At 46.9% G+C, this 16486-nt stretch overlaps 1 protein-coding gene across 8 annotated transcripts; it reads right to left on the reverse strand.

The window, feature by feature from the left end:
• Positions 1-3027: 3027 nt before the first annotated feature.
• LOC101018001 (nascent polypeptide associated complex subunit alpha) lies at positions 3028-16274 on the reverse strand. Of its 8 annotated transcripts, XM_009180999.2 has the most exons (10): positions 15233-16274; positions 14425-14496; positions 10129-11859; positions 7213-7374; positions 5491-5576; positions 5251-5328; positions 4125-4271; positions 3622-3750; positions 3346-3468; positions 3028-3153 (listed from the first exon to the last, which is right to left on the reverse strand). In XM_009180999.2, exons 2-10 carry the CDS (start codon positions 14492-14494, stop codon positions 3139-3141), a joined length of 2541 nt encoding a protein of 846 aa, XP_009179263.2. In that variant the 5' UTR covers positions 14495-14496; positions 15233-16274; the 3' UTR covers positions 3028-3138. The 8 variants fall into 8 exon arrangements, with proteins under 8 accessions (XP_009179263.2, XP_009179264.1, XP_009179265.1 ...); XM_009181000.2 differs by lacking the exon at positions 10129-11859 and having other exon boundaries at positions 15233-15363; XM_009181001.2 differs by lacking the exons at positions 7213-7374; positions 10129-11859.
• Between the last annotated feature and the right edge of the window lie 212 nt (positions 16275-16486).

Consider the following 16486-nt stretch of genomic DNA (forward strand, 5'->3'; position numbering starts at 1 on the left):
GGCGCCGTGTCAGCTTACTGCAACCTCCACTTCCCAGGTTGAAGTGATTCTCATGCCTCAGCCACCTGGCTAATTTTGTTTTTTATTTTTATAGAGACAGGATTTCACCATGTTGGCCAGGCTGGTCTTGAACTCTTGACCTCAGATGATCTGCCTGCCTCAGGCTGCCAAAATGTTGGGATTACAGGTGTTAGCCACCATGCCCAGTCTTATATATATTTTTTGACACAGAATCTCACTTTGTCACCCAGGGTGGAGTGTAGTGGTGTGATCATGGCTCACTACAACTTCTGCCTCCCAGGATCAAGGGATCCTCCCACCTCCACCTCTCTAGTAGCTGGGACACTATGCCCGGCTAATTTTTTGTGTGTGTGTGTCTGTGTGTGTGTTTAGACGGAGTTTTGGTCTTGTTGCCCAGGCTGGAGTGCAATGGCATGATCTTGGTGCACTGCAACCTCTGCCTCCTGGGTTCAAGTGATTCTCCTGCCTCAGCCTCCCAAGTAGCGGGATTATAGGCGTCCACAACCATGTCCGGCTCATTTTTGTATTTTTAGTAGTGACAGGGTTTCACCGTGTTGGCCAGGCTGGTCTTGAACTCCTGACCTCAGGTGATCCACCCGCCTCGGTCTCCCAAAGGGCTGGGATTCGCCATTTTGCCCAGGCTAGTCTCAAAAGTCCTGAGCTCAAATGATCCTTTGTACTCCCTGGCCAAGCTATCCTGGCTTCCCAAAGTGCTGGGATTACAGGGATGAGCCACTGCGCCCAGCCAAATAATATTCTGCTGTTGCTATATACCACATCTTATTTAAGCATTCATCTGTTGATGGACACTTGGGTTTCTGCTGCCTTTGTCTATTGTGAATAATGCTGCTATGAGTATGGTTGTAACACTGAATCGCTGATTGTAATTCTTTTGGGTTTAAAACCAGAAGTGGAATTGCGGGATCATATATGGTAATTCTATTTTTAATTATTTGAGGATCTGCCATACTATTCCATAGTGGCTGCACCATTTAACATTCCCACCAACAGTGCACAAGTTCTTCACATTTCTTCACATCCTTGCTAACACTTTTTTTTGATAGCCTAATGGGTTGAGGTGACTTTTTCTTAAATTTTTTTTCTTTTTTTCCTTAAGGCACATTTTCGCTCTTGTTGCCCAGGCTGGAGTGCAATGGCGCGATGTCGGCTCATGGCAACCTCCGCCTCCCAGGTTCAAGCGATTCTCCTGCCACAGCCTCCCTGGTAGCTGGGATTAGAGGCATGTGCCACCACACCCAGCTAATTTTTTTTTTTTTTTTTGAGACGGAGTCTCGCTCTGTCGCCCAGGCTGGAGTGCAGTGGCCGAATCTCAGCTCACTGCAAGCTTCGCCTCCCAGGTTCCCGCCATTCTCCTACCTACCTCAGCCTCCGGAGTAGCTGAGACTACAGGCGCCCGCCAGCCACCTCGCCCGGCTAATTTTTTGTATTTTTTTAGTGGAGACGGGGTTTCACCATATTAGCCAGGATGGTCTTGATCTCCTGACCTCGTGATCCGCCCGTCTCGGCCTCCCAAGGTGGTGGGATTACAGGCGTGAGCCACCGCACCCGGCTGGCCTCATTTTTTAAGGAGACCAAAAGACTGAATTCTATAAAAATGCCTTAACTTCTTTAGTTCTAAAGCCCAGTTTTAGATGTTAGCCACATTTATTCCCATTTTAACATCTTCCTTCTAGGTGTATTTTCACATATTCATTTTAGGATTCTTGCCTCTACATTTACTTGTAACTTTCCCATTTCTAAATTGTAGCCCTTTGATTTCTTTCAAACCATTCTCTGACAACTCAAACTCAGTTTATTTTTCTTGGAATTCCTACATAGCTATCTGTAAACTAACTGTTATGTTTTAGTTAGCCTGGGACAGTCATTGTTTTCACTTATTGTCCTAATATATAATTATGGCTATCCCAATCAGAAGCTACTTTGTAGATTAAAATGTCTGTAGAGAATTTGCTTAAGAGCAGAAAGTTTACAATATACTCAAAATTTTTGTATTTTTAGTAGTACTCAAAATCTTCCCCTTCAGGAGGCAGCCTTTTCATGTATCTCCTACCTCCTCTTCAACTCCCTACCAAGCTCTTATATGTCGAGGAGTTACAATGTAAACTCCTCAGAGGACACAGAAACCCCAGTGTGCATTCAGAAAGATTGGAGTTCAGTGAAGGGGCTGATTACTAGATACAGAAGAATCAGGATCTGCTAACAGTTAACATCTGGGAAAGTGGAAATGAGAAACTAATTTTTTTTGAGACAGTGTCTCACTCTGTCACCCAGGCTAGAGTGCAGTGGTGATCTCAGTGATTACTCAGTGATTCTATTTTTTGTAGATGCAGGGTTTTGCCATGTTTCCCAGGCTGGTGTCAAATTCCTGGGCTAAAGTGATCCACCTGCCTTGACCTCCCCGTGTTGGGATTACAGGTGTGAGCCATCCCGCCTGGTCAGAAATAAGAAACTTTATAGTCAGGTTGTATTTCCTAGTTAGGAAGGTCCTAACAGCCTAGTAAAGTAACTTTTTTTTTTTTTGAGACATAGTCTCACTGTGTCGCCCAGGCTGGAGTGCAGTGGCACGATCTCGATCTCCGCTCACTGCAAGCTCTGCCTCCCGGGTTGCCGCCATTCTCCTGCCTCAGCCTCCCGAGTAGCTGGGACTACAGGCGCCTGCCACCTCGCCCGGCTAGTTTTTTTTTTTTTGTACTTTTTAGTAGAGACGGGGTTTCACCATGTTCGCCAGGATGGTCTCGATCTCCTGACCTCGTGATCCGCCCCTCCTTGGTCTCCCAAAGTGCTGGGATTACAGGTGTGAGCCACTGCGCCTGGCCAGTGACTTGTTAAAAGAGGTATAAAGTCTGAGATTTTAAGCGGGAAATCTGTGGCATTAAACCTTATCAAATGAGGGAGGCCTTAGGAGTAATTAACAAATTATTAGAACCTTTACAAGTTTTTTGTTTGTTTTGGGGGGGGGGGGGGGGGAAGAGACCAGTCATTGACTGAGTTCATCCAACAAGAAGCCATAACTTTATTTATGATAGAAACAGTACAAATTTCAAACCAAGCTGCAGTTACTCCTTTGAGACACCAAAAAAAGTTGCTTTCAGATGATTACATTGTTAATTCCTGTAAGAGAGAAAAGATAATTAGCGGTTCTTATAGGCAAATCAGGAGAACTCAGGTCACTAAAACCTACGGCAACTCAGAAGAGGCTCTGGAATGAGGTTCCCTAATTGGCTGATATTTAGCAGACAAAATAAAGTCACTCGTAATTGGTCAGGGCAGAGGGAGTCAAGGAACAAAGGCTTGAACACTTACCATAATCGCATTTACAATATCATTACTGTTGTTCTTCAGGGCTCGGACTGCCTTTGCTCTCGACACATTTGCTTGTGACATGACCAATTCTATGTCCTTAACTTCTACACCTGTTTCATCGACCTAAGAGAGGAGAGGGAAAAAGCAGTAAATTAAAGGCAAAAACAATTTCAGCAGTTCTTTGGAGTCTCCTCAATCTAGTTTTTAATATAGCTCACCAACACGAACACATTGCTATATGGCGACAGTTAACATATGAAAGATTTCCTAGTATACCTCTTCCTCTTCACTCTCCTCTTGTACGGTTGGAGTCTGTGTGTTTTCTTGAATGTTTGAGACAGCTTCACCTTGAACTTTGAATTTCTCAGCAGCTGCTAGTTGTGCTTGCTGGGATAAATCTTCGATCTACAGGGTAGAGAATACAGATTCATGTGAGTAGATCAGCAGTCTTTGAAAAATAAATCATATAGTTTCACAACTCTCTGTAAACCCACTTCAGGTAACTTACTGTACGGCTTTAAACTGCTTGCCCTTACTCGCAGTAGAAAGAGTAGTTTTTAGGTTTAGAGCGGTGGTTCTCAACTAGGGGGTAGTTATGTGTCCCAGGAGATATATGGCAATGGAGTTTTTGGGTAATCAAAACTGGATGTAATGCTGCTAAGCATCCATAATGAACAGGATAGCCCTTCCATAACAGAGAACTACCAGAGGCAAAATGTCAGCAGTGCTGAGGTTGAGAAACCCTGGTCTAGAACAATGCCCAAGAAAAGTTTACTCACCTTGGCTTCCCCAAAAACTATGTAAGTATCTGAAGCAGGGCTCTTGTAGACATCTGGTTTTGTGATGACAAAGAGGATATTCTTAGATTTCCGGATAGTGACTCTAGTAACTCCTGTAACCTGTCGAAGACCCAGTTTGGACATAGCCTAAAGAAGAGAAAATAGTATAAGGTTTGCAACCTCTTTAGAAGCAGCCTAAAGAAGCAAGGAACATAATACAACATCCAAAGCAAAGCTTTTCCCCAGGCTGAGAAAAGTTCATACAAGAATAGAGAATGGGGCCGGGCGCAGTGGCTCAAGTCTGTAATTCCAGCACTTTGGGAGGCTGAGACGGGCAGATCACGAGGTCAGGAGATCGAGACCAGCCTGGCTAACACGGTGAAATCCCGTCTCTACTAAAAATGCAAAAAAAAATTAGCCAGGTGAGGTGGCGGGCGCCTGTAATCCCAGCTACTTGGGAGGCTGAGGCAGGAGAATGGCGTGAACCCGGGAGGCAGAGCTTGCAGTGAGCTGACATCCAGCCACTGCACTCCAGCCTGGGCGATAGAGTGAGACTCCGTTACAAAAAAAAAAGAGAATGGGTTTTCTGCCATAGTAACTTCTGCTACTTTACTTTTTAATTTTTGGAGACAGGTCTTGCTCTGTCGCCCAGGCTGGAGTGCAGGAGTGCAATCTCGGCTCAATGTAACCTCCACCTCCCGGGTTCAAGCAACTGCCGTGCCTCAACCACCTTTGTAGCTGGGACTACAGGAGCGTACCACCACGCCCTGCTATTTTTTTTTTGGTATTTTTAGTAGACAGGGGTTTCGCCATGTTGGCCAGGCTGGTCTTGAACTCTTGACCTCAAGTGATCCACTTGCCCCGGCCTTCCAGAGTGCTGGGATTACAAGTGTGAGCCACCAATCCAGCTACTTCTGCTACTTTAAACAGGATTCTACCACTACTAAGAATTGGGTTCAGTGTATACTGCTTGGGTGATGGGTGCACTAAAATCTCAAAAATCAACACTGAAGTACTTACTCGTGTAACCAAAATACCACCTGTTCCCCAAAAACCTATGGAAATAAAGAGTTCCACTCTGTATAAAGGTGCTTCATTAGATCCTGAAATCCTTTTCAAATCTTACCTTCCGTGCCTTCTTTTCACTCCGACTCTGTTTTGCTTTACTGACTGGTTCTTCATCAATTTCAGCTGCTGCCGCCAGCTAAGAAGATAAAACAGGTATTAGTTAACCAGAATCCAAGATCTGGATAGCACAATTTCCTTGTGGGTTTTCCTTTATGAAGGTTCACAGTTCCAAATACAAAAGTTGCCCTGATCAACCCTGCTTCCTTGACCCAATACCAGTTAGTAAGAGAATACCCACCTGGGCTTGTTGTGTGGTTGCCTGGGTGGAATCCTGTTCTTCAAGCTCTGGTACTGATTCATCACTGTCAGATTCTGTTCCAGACCCTAAAATGAGAAACAACTTTTACTGCTTTATAGTAGAAATTATAAGAGAAGGTACTTCATTACATCCTGCCTGGACTACAGGTCAATGCTTCATGCAAGACTTAAGAATGTTAAATGTAAACCAACTGGCTTGTGTGAGGCCAGCTTGATAGCCCCTAACTTAGTCACTAACTAGTGGGTACACATCTAGTAAAGACCCAGCCCTAACCCCAGAAATGAAAAGTAATCACTAGAAATAGCTGAGCAGTTTAACATACTGTAACTGCTTTCTTTCCCTCAAGGTCTTTGTTTCTTGGCACAGGCAAATAATGACCCCTATGACTGACTCTAAATTTTACCCAACAGTCCAATTATCCCTGTAAAATTCTGTCAGAAGGTGCCCCCAGATACACTTAAGTGAAAAAAACAAAATCACACCATGGAGGCACAATAGGTAGGTTGGATTTCCCCTCAACTTTTTTTTTTTTTTTTTTTTTTGAGACGGAGTCTCACTCTGTCACCCAGGCTGGAGTGCAGTGGCACCATCTTGGCTCACTGCAAGCTCTGCCTCCCGGGCTCACGCCATTCTCCTGCCTCAGCCTCCCCAGTAGCTGGGACTACAGGTGCCCATCACCACGCCCGGCTAATTTTTTGTATTTTTTTTTTAGTAGAGACGGGGTTTTACCATGTTAGCCAGAATGGTCTTGATCTCATGACCTTGTGATCCGCCCGCCTCGGCCTCCCAGAGTGCTGGGATTACAGGCATGAGCCACCAAGCCCGGCCTTTTTTTGTATTTTTGGTAGAGACAGGGTTTCACTGTGTCAGTCAGGATGGTCTCCATCTCCTGACCTCGTGATCCGCCCGCCTTGGCCTTCCAAAGTGCTGGGATTACAGGCGTGAGCCACCGCGCCCGGCCATTCCCTCAACTTTTAAACGGGGTTGGAGCAAGTCAAAAGCAGTCACATGCACATATTCAGCCTCATTTTCAAACCATTCACCCCAGCAATGTGATCTAATCAATATAGTTAGAAGATTCTCAATGATGTTGACCTGTATCTCTTAATTTTTCCAAACATAATTCACATAAATTTATTTCAATTCAAAGGCCAAGCATCAGTAAAGACTACTGAGGAAAAAAAGCATATACCTGCACCATTTTCAGGCTAGGAAAAACAGGTTTCTACATTTTTATGAGAAGGAAGTCCCTGGGCACCTGGTCATTACTAAGTCTAAGAATTGAAAAAGAAATACAAATAGTTCAATTCTCCAATGTTTTAGCAAATCTCAGGCCCAGGGACAAGGTTAGTTAGTGATGTGGTAGGGATTAGAGCAAATTAAAAGGTCTGGCAGGTCTTGGTTTTCAATGTCAGATCAATTAGGTAAAATAGATGGCATGGTAGGCTCAGGGTAGTCCGGGCCACAATGTACTGAATGATACACAATACACTATATATCTATCTGAAGTGATGAAAACCAAGATTTTGTTTCATATTCCTAGAGCTTTTGCATTTAAAATGATCATTCTATGTTCTATGTCCAAACCCAAGCAGATTCACTGGAGAAAGCGGCGCATCACAGGGTTAGTATTGGTGGGTAGCCCCCAAGAGGGGTGTGGGCAACAGACACACCATGCACACGGCAAACCAAGGCAAATACCCTTGTTGTTCTTCATAACAGGCTGCTTGGCAGAGGGGGTTGGGACAGGGATTCCAGCAGCTTTGGGGGTGGGCATGTTGACGAGGACTGACTGGAAAGGCACTCCCCCAGAGATTGGTTCCGGGGGTATCAGAGGCGGCAGCTCATCCTCATCAGCAGGGGCTAGGGGTTTAGAGGGTGATTCCAACACCAGCCCAGGAGAGGACAGCAAAAATTGCTGTTTAGGAGGCAGAGTGGGAACTGGGGAGGGAGCAAGAGGCAGAGAGACTGGTGGGGTGGGTGGTGGAGAGACAGATGCTGATTCAGGTTTAGGAAGGACCTTCTCAGAGGCAGCTGCTGTTAGAGGGGTGGATGCCTTAGACTCAGGAGGAGCCAAGGGGCCCTTTGGGGAATGAGAAGCAGCTTTGCCTTTTGATGTCTTTGAAGAGCATTTCTGAGCAGGGAGTAGAGGGGCTGGAGCCACTGTGGAACCATTGTTAGCTGAGGGATCTGGACACATAGGAGGTGAAGTAGCAGAACTCTTTTTGGTCTGTGGACCTTTCCGAGTGGGAGCTGTGATGACTGGCGTACTTTCTGGAGCTGGGGCAACAAGTACTTCTTTGAGAGCTGTGGGGCCTTTCTTTGCTGGAAGCCCTTTAGATGCTTGAGGAACAGTGGCCCCCATTTTACATGTGACAGAAACTGGGGAGGCAGGGAAGTCTTTGAGGGAGGAAGGAGTCACAGGTGGGGAAGTGGGGGTCCCTTTGGGGGCTGGAGTTGCTGGGCCCTTTTTGGGGGATGGAGGAGTCACAGCTGGAGGAGTAGGGGCCTCTTTGGGAGATGGGGCCCCTTTGTAAGAGGAAGGAGTCACTGCTGGGGGACTGGAGGCCTCTTTGGAGGATGGGGTAGCCGGGGCTTCTTTGGGGGCTGGAATTGCTGGGCTCTTTTTGGGGGAGGGAAGAGTCATAGCTGGGGGAATGAGGGCCTCTTTGGGGGCTAGAGTTGCTGGGGTCTTTTTAGAGAGAGGAGTCACTATTTGGGCAATGGGGTCCCTTCTGGAGGATGGGGTAGCTGGGACCTCTTTGGGGGAAGAAGGAATCACAGCTGGCAGAATGGGGGCCCCCATGGGGGCTGGAGTTGCCGGGGCCTTTTTGGGAGAGGAAGTGGGAGCTTGTTTGGGGACTGAGGGCTCCTTGGGGGAAGGAGGAGTCACTGCTGGGAGGGTGGGATCCCCTTTGGAGGATGGGGTAGCTGGGCCTCCTTTGGGGGCTGAAGTTGCTGGGGCCTTTTTGAGGGAGACAGGAGTCACTGCTAGGGGAGTGGTATCGCCTTTGGATGGGGTGGCTGGGCCTTCTCTGGTGACTGGAGTTGCTGGAGCCTTTTTGGGGGAGAGAGGAATCACTGCTGGGGAAGTGGGGTTCCCTTTGGGAGATGGGATAGCTGGTCCTCTTTTAGGGGAGGGAGGAGTCACAGCTGGACCTCCTTTGTGGGAGGGAGTTGCAGCTGGGGGAGTGGGGTCCTCTTTGGAGGATGGGGTAGTTGGGCTTCCTTTAGAGGAGGGAGTTGTAGTTGGGAGAGTGGGGGTCCCTTTGGGGGAGGGAGGAGTTGCAGCTGGGGGAGTGGGGGCCCCTTTGGAGGATGGGGTAGCTGGACCTCCTTTTGGGGAAGGAGTTGCAGCTGGGGGTGTGGGGGGCCCTTTTGGGGAGGGCGGAGTCACAGCTGGGGGAGTGGGAGCCCCTTTGTGGGGTGGGATAGCTGGGCCTCCTTTGGGGGAGGGAGGAGTTGCAGCTGGGGGTGTGGGGGCCCCTTTGGGGGATGGGGTAGCTGGGCCTCCTCTGGGGGAGGGAGGAGTTGCAGCTGGGGGTTTGGGGGTCCCTTTAGGGGATGGGGTAGCTGGGCCTCCTTTGCGGGAAGGAGGAGTTGCAGCTAGGGGTGTGGGGGCCCCTTTGGGGGATGGGGTAGCTGGGGCCTTTTTGAGGGAGGAAGAAGTCCTGGATAGAGTGGGAGGAGCGGGAGCCTGTTTGGGTGCTGGGGTAGCTGGACCCTCTTTGGGGAAGGGCGGATTCACAACTGAAGGAGTGGAGGTCTCTTTGGGGGTTAGTGTTACTCTTTTGGGAGACAGAGGAGTCACAGCTGAGGGAGCAGGGGCCCCTTTGGGGGATGGAGGAGTGGGAGAATGCTTCGTGGCGGGTGAGTCTTTAGAGTCTTGGAAAGAAAGACTATTCTCTGGAAGAAATGAAGCTTCAACTGGCGAAACAGGGGACGAGAGATTTCCAACAGGAGTATCAGGGCCAGCAGAACCCTTCTTGGTTGGAGGTCTTTTAGTCTGAGACACACTAACCCCTAAAGGAGATGGGGAGTCAGCTAGGTAAGTCAGAGATCCTTTGGAAGATGCAGTAGCAGAAGCACCAGAGTCCTCAGTTGGGCACTCTTTGGGAGAGGAAGCAACAGGTGCCAATGCTGAAGTATGAGAAATACCATAAACCTTTTTTGTACCTGGAGGAGTCCCAGCTGCGGGAAGAGAGGGTGAGGGCACAGACTTTGGGATTTCAGGGGCCAGCACTAAGGTAGCCAGAGGAGCAGAGGTATTCTGGGGGGATGGAGCCACAGGGCAATCTGAAGCTGTAGGAACCAAGGATAAAGTAGTAAGAGTGGAAGTACCTTCCTTAACTGGGTGGTTTTCAGGAGCTAAAGAGACAGTTCCTTCTAGAAAAGGGCTGGCTGTAGCTGTATAAGTTGAGGTACCTTTGGCAGTTGTGGGAGCCACCCCAGCAGGGTCAGCACTTTGCAAAGGACATGCAGTCACTGTTGGGGTAATGAGAGAACTTTTGAGAAGCAGACCAGCAGAGTCTGGGTCTGCATAAGAATCTGTCTTGATTACAGAGGCCGAGGAGGAGTTAACACCCAGCGGGGAGGTCACAGTGCTGGTTGGCTTACCTATAGGGAGAGGGCCTCCAAGGCTTTTCTTTGCTACGGTGGTTTCAGGAGAAAGAGATATCTCTGGAGAAGAGGATGTACTTTGGAAAGAAGGGGAATTTTTACGAACTGTCTGGGCTAATGGTAACACAGTAGGGTCTTTCTTGGTGGTGAGTTCTGCTTGGGCTGGAGAGAAAGCAGCTCCGTCAGGAGAGGCAGGTACAGTTTGGAGGTCTTTTTGTGTTGGAAATTTAACCAATACTGAACTGGGGAGATTTTTGAGGTCTTCAGGGTCTGGCAGAGGAGGAGAGACTGGTGTCCTCAGAGTGGTTGCTACTTGAGTAGAAGGCTCTTTGGGAGCCACAGGTGCCATAACCAAGGCAGCAGGGGAAGTTGGTTCTATATTACTTATGGGACCTGATGAAATTGGAGGAGAAACACAAGTAGCTACCTCAAAGGTAGTAGCTGCTGCATCAATTGTACAGGGGTTAGTCACCACAAGTGGGGTGGTTCCAACAGAAGAAACAGGCATTTGGGCCACTAAAGGATAATGATGAGTGGCATTAGGAGAGCTTTTGAGAATGAGAGAGGTCGTAGGAGATAATGAAGAGGAGGTAGCTACATTTAAGGAGCCAGAAGGGCTGTAGGTTATGCTAGTGATGGTAGAGGGACCTTTGTCAACAGATGGAGCCACCACTGGAAAGGCAGCCACAGTAGCAGGAACTACCTCATTTCTGGAAGGAAGGGGAGGAATTACAGATCTCTGAGAAGGATAAGAGTCCCCTGTGGAAGAATGATCTATAGAAATGGTCTTCACTGTAGGGTCTGTCAAAGCACTGGGACTTGTTTGACCTAAAGGTTGGACAGAACCAAAAGAACTTTGATACAAAGGTGCAAGATGAGAGCCCAGATAAATGGGAAAATCTGGGGGGGTGTTGGGACCCACAGTCTTTTGAGAAGAGGTCACCACAGGAAGAGACTGAGTTGAAAGAGGTAAGGCAGCAGATGGACTAACAGGCCCCTTTAGGCTGAGGCTTCCTGGGTTTTGCGGAGAAGTTAGAGCTGAGGAAATGGTGGTATCTTTGACTTGAAGGGAAGTGATAGCTAGGGTAGTTGTGGGTGTTGTCTGAGGAAGGGAGGCCATTCCAGATTGAACAGAGGCCACGGGAGTCACACAGTGGTAAGGAACGGTACTGACTATACATGGAGGACTGGGGGTGCCTTTTGGATTAGGGACTACCTCAGAGGGAACTTTAATAAGATTAGTCTTTGGTTCTGAGGGAGCAATGGGAGCTGACAGTGATATCACTGACCCTGACTCAGCTACAGCCACTGAAGGAGGTGAAGAAGGAAGGTTAGGTGGAAAAGCAGAACTCTTCTGAACTGAGTGGGGAGCCAGGGCAACCAGAGCTAAGGGAGCTGAAGAGGAAGGCGTCCCTTTCAGAGTTGGAGCTATCATGGGAGAGGCCAGAGCTAAGGCAGCTGGGGAGATGGGAGGTCCTATTAGGTTTGGTAGGAAAGTTGGGGCTTCAGGGGCAGTTCCCAAAGGTAGGGCTGTTCCAGAGGATGACTGGGTAAAAGGAACTTCAAAAGGGGTCGAGGCAATAGTAGAGGGGGAAGGGAATGGGGCAGCCTGGTTAGCAGTTGACAGAGGGCACTGTTGTGGGGCAGGAGAGCAAGGAGGGGGGAGGGTTTGTCCAGGCTGGCCTAAGGCAGCAGTGACACTCAAGGCTGAAGACATAGGTAGCACAGCTGGAGAAAGGCAAAAGGAGATAAAGAAAGGGGGGGGGGGAGGAGAAAAAAGGTGAGTTATGCAGCCCAACTTGGTACAACATGCCTCCTAGGACACACTCGAGTTTAAAATCTGACAGTCTAAGTGACCACGCAGGATTAGATAAAGGTGACACGCAACAACAACCTTTCCCAAACATTTTTCAGCAGTCAAGTGAGAAGACATTCCTCTCCTAATTTCTCACACTTCCCCAAGTTCTATCAAAGTAAACCAACTATTTTAGGGTGAGGAGAACAGTCTAAGAGTAGCCTATCTCTAAATGGGGAGCACAGACACTTGGGAGGTTGGGAACAACATGCTTTCTACCCTTTCCCAGTTGTGCTCTCCCCTTACTTCTTAAAACGGACTGTATTCCCAAGTCTTTCTCACAGCCAACAGAATTACCACAAAGAACAGCTAGCTATGCTACTCTGTCCACCCAAATATCATGAACTAACGGAAAAAATACCAAAAACTGGAACAAAGAAGATAGTGAGCAGTGATGATGATGGGGAATCTGAAGTAAGAAAAAACAGGCTTTTATACTTTCAGGCTTCCACTAGGCTAGGAAAAATCTGAATACAAAAATACAAAAATTGGCTGAGCGTCGTGGCACGCACCTGTAATACCAGCTACTCAGGAGGCTGAGGCAGGAGAATTGTTTGAACCCAGGAGGCGGAGGTTGCAGTGAGCCGAGATTGCACCACTGCACTCCAGCCTAGGCAATGGGGAGAAACTCCGTCTCAAAAAAAAAAAAAAAAAAGAAAAAAGAAAAAAGAAAAAAGAAAAAAAAAAAAAAAAAAAAAAAGAAGTGAATTGGAGTGGCGAGAATACACTTGATCCCCACTCCTTAACTTGGAATTTAAGTATTTCATTATGTCAAAATACACCAATATTTGGCATGACAGTAAGACAGTATTTCTGGCATTCAGGAGGTAACACAGAATTGGATCAACAAATGCTCAATGCTTAGAAGGCAATGTTAAACGGGGGGAAAAAAAAAGTCCGTGGTACCAAAATTCAAATTCAAAATTCACTGAACCAGTAATTCTGAAGTTCTTATGGCATACTACCATGGAAAAGACAAGGTGGCTCAACCAGTTTTTCCTGTAGAGTGGGTAGGCCAAAGTCTAATGATTACAGGAAAACACTACCAAACATAATGAATCACAAAAACATGGAATATATTTTCTTCTGACTGTACCTCAAATGGAATAAGGCCCCAAATACTTGCTTTGACACCATAACCAATTCCTTGAGCTTCCTACTTCACTCTAATAGACTGTCATTACAGACAAAATCCTGTGTATTTATCATTGGTACTTCCTTAATATAAGCCTACTATACAACTCAAACTATTCAGGAATACATTTAATAGCATTAAGGACTGTTTCAGAAGTAAATGCATTAGTTTTGAAGCTTGAATCAGATTTTTCTAAATTCATCTGAATTTCAAGTCTTCATATTTGTAAAATTAAGTTGTTCAATGACACAATCTCTAAAATCTCGTTTTGTACTGAAATCACAGAATCTTTAGAGAAGAGTACTTTATTTTTTCCCTTCCTTAAGCCCCTTGTACTTCAAGAATTTCATATTGTTTATACTCCAGCTCAGAACTCCCCATTCTTCCTAGCAGCTGTATTAATCCCTTCAGCTGCTAAAATCAAACAGGTGGGAAGCTTAATGCTTTCAACCATAAGCAACTCTACTGTAACCACAAAAAGGGAAAGGACTTGCCCTTAAATAACAAATGAAAAAAAAAAAAAAAATCATAAAAAGGTGAGAATGAAGATTACAGCCTGAAGAGTCCCTTCATTTAGCGCTGCACAACTGACTCAGAAAGGCTATCATTTTAAGAACTTTTCACTACCTCCTCCTAAGTTTTTTACAGAGATATGTTTTAACCAGAATTTAAAAATTAGCCTTCACAGTCACTACTTTCAACGTTGAGGATAAAAGAAGGATTTATTTCAATCCTGGGTTTCACACAATGATGCAGGAACTATTCCAGCACACTAGAAATATCTCAGCACCACCAATCCATAAACAAGTTATACGACCTAGGAGGACTCTGGGGCTCAGCAAGACACACTTACCACCAGCACACATCTCATCCAGACATGTGATAAAGGCACAATGCCAAGCTCTGCCAACTAAAACCTTGATGCAACTTGCTGGCTGGAGCTTCACAAATGCTCCGGGCTCCTTGGCCTGTGTCATCTAGTTCCAATAGGTAAGAATCACCGAGCCCCTTCCCTGCTCAGTTTTCCTATGTGAGGTTGGGGTTCCACAGGAGAGCTTCTTTAGAGGCAACAGGCATAACAGAAAGCAAGCTAGGGAACTTTTAACGTCCACGAATCTTAAAAACATTACTTTTACTCCAAATTCCTAAAGAAGTAACTCCAGGATAGTAATTTTACGGTCTATCCTCCTCGGTAAAGCTGCAACCCCATCCTCTTACACAGTGTACTTCCTCTTGGTCATTTTGCCACCAAATGGCCTTAGGGTCAATTTTAATTAATGGCAAGGGGGGTAGGGGAACCTACCTGTCTCAGCCTGGGGCTGCGGCAACTCCTGCTCTGTAGCAGGGACGGTTTCTGTGGCTTCGCCGGGCATTTCTGAAGGAAGGGAATATAAAGGAGGCCTGAATGATTGGGATACATTCACTTGCCCAACCCAGAGACAAGTATTCTTAAAAACTCCGTGGAGGGCCGTTAGAAAAAAACCGTGAGGGTGTTCGGGGGCAACCCTCCCCAAAGCACCTGGGAATAAGAGGTAAATATGTGACCCTTATGCCTCTATCAAGGCCAGCAATTCCCAGTTGCATTCTCAACCCGAGGGAGAGGATCCAGGGCTGGCTCCCGATCATAGGCGACTTCAGACGCTACCGTGAACCCTCTCCACTCCTAATACTCACACTGGCTAGGCTGGGGCCTCCTGGACTACGTTTGTCGACTTTGGGGACCCAGGAGGGGAAAGACGGTGCTGTAAGTTCAACACTTGCTTGTCACAATGAGAACGGTGTTGGAGGTTCTAAGGCTGTGACCCCTGACCCTTTTCTGGATCCCTTAAAGCAGTTCCCAAAACAAGACGCACTTCTCTTCTGCCCTCAACACTGCAACTGCTTCCATCTCTGCAGGCTCGGATTCCGGGCCCGGCCCGCAGCCCTTCTATTCTGCTTTTGCCAGGACACCAACCGCAGACCCCATTTTGTCAGGAAGCCCAGGGGCGAGTAGGAACCCTGTGGCCCCGTAAAGCCTCCAACTCTCCTTAACTCTCAGTCCCCGGGGCAGCTTAGCCCGAAAGAAAGGCGGATGGCTGCGGATAGAGAGTAGCGGCACAGAAAGTACTTACTGTTCAGGGAACGCGGAACCAAGATGGCGGCAGAAAGAGAGCGAGTGAGAGCGTGACCCACGCCTGTTGCAGAAGGAAGCCTGGAGCAGAAGGGGTGGGACTAGGATCCGATTCCGGGTCAAGAGCTGCCGGCAGCCACTTCCTTTGACGAGTGGCCGTTAGGCCGTTCCCACGGCGGGGGTGGTGACAAGGACTAAATAAGGGTAAGAATTCAGAACAGGACTCGCAGGCCTAGCAGGAGCTCTCTGCGCGGAGCCACGCAGTCCTCAGAACGAAGCAGACTCCGCCCTCCAGTCCGCAAAGTGGCGACTGCGGTATTAAGGCGACCTAGCGATTTCTCAAATAGCTCGGGAAGATAAGACATTAAATAGCGAATGCTACAGAGACTGTATTCACAGCGTTGGAGGGTGGAAGTGACCTAGGCTAACCAATTATTTTTGGAACACATGATGTGAAAATTAACATTTAAAAGCTGCTGGACGCTCCCCCTACCAAAAAAAAACAAAACCCGTTTTAAAACTTGACAGATGTGATGGGTCACATATAACTTCAGATTATAAATTTAATTCGATTTATTTTTCTTGTTCTGTTCAATGACTAGAGAGACTCAAACGATGTCACCATATGACAGCAACTCATGAGTGTTAAACTCTCCGTAAAACAATGTTAGCTGTACCCCACCTCAAAAAAAAACAACAAACAAACAAACAAACAAAACACTGCTTGTAACCAAATTCTGTAATTATGCTCCAACCTTGTATAGATAACGTAATCCAGCTAAAAACTTCTCTGTCTGCCTAAGTAAATGAAATCTTAACTTCCCTACTTCTTAAGGCTGACCTCCATTCTTTGGAGTTGGTTTTTTGGTTGGTCTACCCTCACACTGCCCTTGAATAAATTCTTTAAACAGATTCTGGCCCTTTTGATTGTTTTAGGTTCACGACGGTTTAGGCTGATGTTGAAATTATAAAGCTGCAGATTCTCCTTTCCAGAAAAAAAGAACATAGGCACGTATACAATTCCTTTGCTTGCTATTTTAGGCACTTCTTGGATATTCTTTTTTTTTTTTTTTTTTTTTTGAGAGAGTCGCTCTGTCAGCCAGGCTGGAGTGCAGTGGCATGATCTCAGTTCACTGCAATCTCCATCTCTTGGGCTCAAGTAATTGTCCCGCCTCAGCCGCCTGAGTAGCTGGGATTACAGGTGTTTGCCACCATGCCCAGCTAATTTTTGTACTTTTTTTTTTTTTTTTTTTTT

This window comes from Papio anubis, chromosome 9 (genome assembly GCF_008728515.1).
Source record: "Papio anubis isolate 15944 chromosome 9, Panubis1.0, whole genome shotgun sequence".
Taxonomy (NCBI): Eukaryota; Metazoa; Chordata; class Mammalia; order Primates; family Cercopithecidae; genus Papio; species Papio anubis.